Here is a 6,000-nt window from a genome sequence, read left to right as displayed (position 1 = left end):
AAGACGATATCGAAATCAACAAAGAATGTCTGAAATGGAAAAGCATCTGGTAGTGCTATATGTACATGACTCAGAAAAGCAGAGGGGCTTCCCTGGTGGTCCAGTGGCGATGACTCCATGCCCCCAGGGCAGGGCGTCTGGGTTCAGTCCCTGGTCAGGGAACTAAGACCCCGCACGATGCAACCAACACCGGGCGCAGCCAAACAAACCCCTCTAACAGCAGAAAATAAAATCATCAGAAGTGAAATCTTTTGTCTCAATGGACGTAAAACCGGAAGGACAGGTTTTTTGTTTGGGTTTGTTTTCTTTTTTTTGTCAGAATGACCTTTGTACAGCACACTGCAACTCTTTGAACTACATGCACTTACTAAACACACTAAATGCTTGAGATAGAAGCTACAACGTGTCACTCATTTGATTTTTTTCCTGCATTTAACCTTCATGTTAATATTATCAGGAATTTTGCCCTAATATTCTCTGATAAGTGAAACTAATGATAGTGGAGCGCTACATTTTATTCATTCAAACAACAGAATATAGTATATCAAGGTAAACATTTGCATGTCCTACAAAACCTGAGTCTAAGATTACATATAAAACTGGAAAAAAAAAATGTTCTAAAGAGCGTGACTACATAACATCATTCCAGCAGGGAAAAGAGACAATAAATGGGGATTATTTTAGACATTTATTACCCATACCCACAAATCAGATCTTTTCTTACAACATAGTTAGTGCTTTAAACCTGGGACAGTAAAATACGTAAACCAACCTTGAAGATTTGTAAAAAATAATTTTAGAAAGCATTACAGTTAATTCTAGAAGGTACAGTTCCACCTATTGGATGACTAGCAAAAGAAAAATGCATAAGAGCTTAGAGACTCGATTTAGAATAATCCAGTGACAGATCAGTGGAAAAGTATACTAATTTTTGCAAAAAGCCTAAATGTGAAGGTCAATACTTTCTAGACATTCTAACAATGACTTAACAAATGATAATAAAACAATGGTAATGTGTGTTTATATTGTTTTATATTTTTTCAAAGATATTTTCTTATCATTATTGTGGAAAAAAGCTTAACTTTGTACTCACAATTTAGCACCTCCACCCATACTTTATAAGCATCTGTATTCTACAATATCTTTAATCTTGCTGAAATTCATACAAGTGGTACAAAACACAGCATATTATTAAAAATCAAGGAGAAGCGCTTTGATTACAGTGACTTCTAATCTCAATGTGGACTCTACCAAATTAGAAAATTACTGCAATGCAGCTGGACTTTTTATTTAATACAGTTTTAGATAAACAAACATAATTTGGTTATTTACAATAAAAGTTATTTTTATTTCATTCTGCATAAATGGATAATATATTTTAAATGTATATGTATATTTTAGTAATAAACTTAATTACTTAAAAATTTTACAAGTATGAATATTTACTAGCTACAAATTATAACCTCATCCACCTGCCTCCCATTTATAAGCATGATTTCAAGTTAACGAAATTCCTATTCTATTTTTCCAGTGTGCATAAAGGCTTTTAAATAATGTTCAAGATCTCTCTGATGATAATATAATCAATACCTAATCATTGTAGGCTAATAAGATGTCTTCTTCCCCTGACAAAACTATGTACTCTATGATGGCATTTAACAAACTTACCTACCTTGTCACCACAGAGCAAATCCCTGTAATTGGTTACTTTAATGCAGATACTAAAAGAATGGCATTCAAAGAAAACACAGATTTTATTTAACACAGTACCAATAAAAATTATGTATGGAAAAAAGAACCTTAGGAAGCATTTGTTTCCTAAATAGCACCTTGCAGAAAAGATTTAACACATAATTTAATTCAATTCTGACCTTTCATGCTGTGGACCTGTTTCCTTAGTAACAACTGGAATAGAGGTACAATAGGTTAGGGAAATATATATATGTGTGTGTGTGCACTAGTGTGTGTACATATATATACACACATACTATATATATCATATACCTACTATGGATACCATATATTGTATACATATACAGTAGGCATAATTGTCAACCCTAATATATTAGGTACAGTTGACAATTCCAGCAAGTTAGGTATAGTATTAAAGAGACTACAATGAAAGTGCTTTGTTAGGTAAAGATGTCCAAGGAAAATGAATGAACAGAGTTTCAATGGCATTAGAGCTGACAGTGTAGCAGGATCTACAGAGGAGGTTGGAGAACTTTCAGCAGGACTTAAGAAGGTTCCAAGTCCCTAAAAATTCTGGACCCTGGAGATGAAGAATTTAGAAAAGAAGGAACAGTGTAAATAATTCTCATAACTGTTTTGAGAGACGTTTTTTAAAAAGTTTAAAACATCCATGGAAAAAGAGACAAATTTCCAATATTGTGGTTTCCATAAACCACACATTAAGTGGATTACATAAAAATCCTCCCTGAAATCATGTTGCCATGGTAGAAATTTTTTACTTCTCACCTATGTCATTCAGTCATTGAGGACTGGTTATCAGACTCTCCCAGAAAGTAATATTTTGATTAACTTTTAGGAAGAAGAAGTCATTTATCTTTTAAAGGATGCCAAGTTTGCTTCACCATGCAAACAGATAGAGTCAGACACTTTCATAGATCTGATCTAGTTAACAAAACAGTAGATGGTTTTCTTGTAAAACTGCCTGCCCACATTGTTACAAACGTGGAAACACTTCTTGAATCCAGATATAAGTATCTATAAGCAAACAAAAATGACAGCTAACTCTCATTGCACATACATACTACAAGTGGGAGTGGTCATTTTCATTCTTTCCCTTCTGAAACAGTTAGGGGCACTCACAGTTTCCATAATTCACAGAATAATTGCACTATTTGGTGTGCATGGTATTTAAAGATAAAACCACAACATATCCACTGTCTTGCTAAAACTGTAAATTACAGCTTAAGAATCTGTCTAGACAATGTGAGAATTTGCTTTGGGTTCATTTCAGATTATCATGCCAAGTCTCCAACTTTGAAACCTAAATGAATCTTTGAGATGAATCTTTTAGAAATGAGGGTCTTTTAAAGATGAGTAATGAGGACATGAGATAGGAATGACCACTGTATTTGGTCATTACCAAATCACTGTGGTTTCAAGGTGACCATGACCGTTACTGAGTTTCACAAATACTTTTCATTGTTGCTTCCATCTAGAATTTGGACAATGACAGGCATGGTCTAATTGCTCTGTGAGTCATATCATGAGGCCAAACTGTGTACCTGGTCAAAACTTTGAAGCAAAAGGAGTTTCTCTGTACCTTCCTGCTCTTTGATCCCGTTTCCTCCTTCCTTACACCCTCCTCAGCCTCCTCCCCTCTCCTTCCCAGGAACAGACTTGGGCCCGCTACTGCACAGCTCTAGAGGCAAGCCCTAAACTGACTCAGCCCAGTCACCCTTTTTGGCCATGCGGCTGCTATAGTTGTTCAGTCGAGAAGTCATGTCCGACTCTTTGTGACCCCACGGACTACAGCACGCTAGGCTCCTCTGTCCTCAACTGTCTCCTGGAGCTTGCTCAAATTCATGTCTACTGGGTCAGTGATACTATCTAACCATCTTAACCTCTGTTGCCCCCCCTTGCCTTTTGCCTTCAATCTTTCCCAGCATCAGGGTCTTTTCCAGTGAGTCAGCTCTTCCCATCAGGTGCCCAAAGTACTGGAGCTTCAGCTTCAGCATCAGTCCTTCCAATGAATATTCTGGCCATGATGACTGCTTAATGATGGACAAGTCATCGAATGTGCTTGCTCTCTACCAGGCAGAAGCAAGGATTATGACTTGCTGAGAGTTGTCGGCAGTCATCTTGGAAACACAAGCCGAAAGCCTGAAGGAGAGTGAGGCTAACATCAAGGGAAGTAGATCCAATGCTGTGAAAGGGGATCCAGAAACTGTCTTTTGTCCATTCTTAATTCTGGACATAATCTTTAAGCCCTGGCAAATAACCCTTCCCTGAAGCTTGATCTTCCCTGGATTGTCCCATTATATGATTCAATGTTTCCTTTAATGTATAAGCTAATTAGAGTCAGGTTTTCTAAAACATATCTGTTAAGAATGCTCTCCATGGTTAGGCAGTATTTTTCTTGTCAAATGAAATAAATTTGATCAATCAATATCCAAGGTAGACATTAAATAGTGGGAAGAAATTGTACGATGATCCATGTACATAATAGTTATCATCTACATTCTCCTATGAGGGGCTTAGACTCTAGCCCTGGGTACACGAGAGAAGGTTGGGTGGTTGACATAAATGTCCTCTCCTGCACCATCTGACGGTGGACTGGCAGGGAAGGTACTCCTATAGTTGTTGGCTGCCTAGAAAGATAAAACACAGAGGATGTTAATAACTCACTGCATTTCAGCACTTAATCAAGACACTCAAAACAAATTTCCCCTCAATTCAACCATAATATAGGTCAAATTTCTATTACAATTAATTTCATAAAATATTCTCTTCATTGCATGGACTTTCTGTGAGAAATCATTCTTGATCTCACAACTCTGACATACAACAGAGACTAGTCTTGATTATCATTTGATATAGAGGAATATGAATTACCTCTTTAGAAGTAAAATTCTCTTTCCTGAGGTTACCCTATTTCAAAGAGAACAATAATTCGCATTTTTATATGGACGGTCTAGTATAGTATTTTCCCATAGTGGATAACCATTAATTTTTGTTGAATGGATGAATTACTAAAGAAATGTTTTTAAAGTACACCGTGTCCTGGCTTAGGAATAAGCAACTGAACACAACTTAAAAATCACAAAAGCAAGAGGACATTCACTTTCAAGATGATGTTTTACAATCATTAATCTTCTCTAGCTAATCAAGTCACTTTGACCACATGTATGTATGTTGTGACAGAAGATAGAGAGGCGTGAGTGAGAGTGGGGAGAGAGAGCAGGGGACAGAAGTGGGGGAACAGGGGGAGGGGGAGAGAGAGGCCTTCTGGTGAGTAGTGAGCAGCTTGAAAATTTAGAGTGGTGTTGGTGTTTGCATGGAGAAAGTAAAAGGAAAGCTCAAGTGCTATTGCTATCTACTCAATTTGTCTTTTTTAAAAGAGCCCCCAAAGAATCAAGGAAGTCTAACTACTTTATCTTTGACAGACCAGCTGACTGTCTAACTTTCTAATCGCCCCTCAAAATATCAAAAAGCCTGCAAAAGCCTGGAAGCGCTGAATATCTAGGGGAGGAAGTTGCAAAGCGCCTTTCCTCCCCTGGAATTCATAGCAATAAATGTGCCTTTGGATTGACTTGAGTGGACAACAGCTAAGGACAGAGAAGAGACCCAAAAACTGTATGTGACAGAACACAGCCAGACTTCTCCAGGCTTTGCACTTGGTGCCCAGATGCAAACCATGAGTTATTGAGGAAGACAAAAACTTGTTTTGCAAACAGTAACTCCTTAATAGAAGAAGAAAGCTAAACTGAGAGATTATTAAGAAGTCTGAAGCGCACACCCTGGATTGTCAGAAGCTTTTTAGCACTGGATGTTTTCGCCATGTAGCATTCAAGTGCAAATAATTTAATTGAAGAGCAATGGATGTAATTTTAGATAACACTCGGGGAAATGTTTTATTGTAAGATTTTGTAAACAGAATAATGTGCATTAGAGGGAATATTTGACCTACAGTGGAGACAATGAGTGAGCATGAAAAATAAGCATACATCTTATCTGCAAACCCAGAAGGAAATTTCCTCCTCTTCCAATTAAACATGAAGGGGCAGGTGCAGGTAGAAAGACGGGAACAATGTCACAGTTAACCCAAGTCCTACCGCCCAGCAGAAGGGTCTCTAGCTTCATAATCTGGACACCAATTAATCAATCAATTAATCCAAACATCATCACAGTAATGAATATCCTGTATTGCATCCTTCTATGTGCTTGCTATGCATTAGTTTAATTTAATTTAACCCTCACTAAAACCTCATGACACAGAAATATTATCATGCACTGCACCGGGTCAGATAG

The 6,000-nt window shown here is 37.3% G+C and overlaps 1 protein-coding gene across 2 annotated transcripts in view; it reads right to left on the bottom strand.

Annotated features, from left to right (window-relative positions):
- Positions 1–675: 675 nt before the first annotated feature.
- The window catches only part of CD226 (CD226 molecule), a 77,133-nt gene continuing 71,808 nt past the window's right edge, over positions 676–6,000 (bottom strand). For both annotated transcript variants that reach the window (XM_061130710.1, XM_061130711.1), the window contains exon 7: positions 676–4,340. In XM_061130710.1, the coding sequence (XP_060986693.1) occupies positions 4,227–4,340 (114 nt within the window). In that variant the 3' untranslated portion in view covers positions 676–4,226. The remainder of the gene's footprint in view (positions 4,341–6,000) is intronic.

This window comes from Dama dama, chromosome 27 (assembly GCF_033118175.1).
Source record: "Dama dama isolate Ldn47 chromosome 27, ASM3311817v1, whole genome shotgun sequence".
Lineage (NCBI taxonomy): Eukaryota > Metazoa > Chordata > Mammalia > Artiodactyla > Cervidae > Dama > Dama dama.
This window is presented reverse-complemented; position numbering and strand designations above follow the sequence as displayed.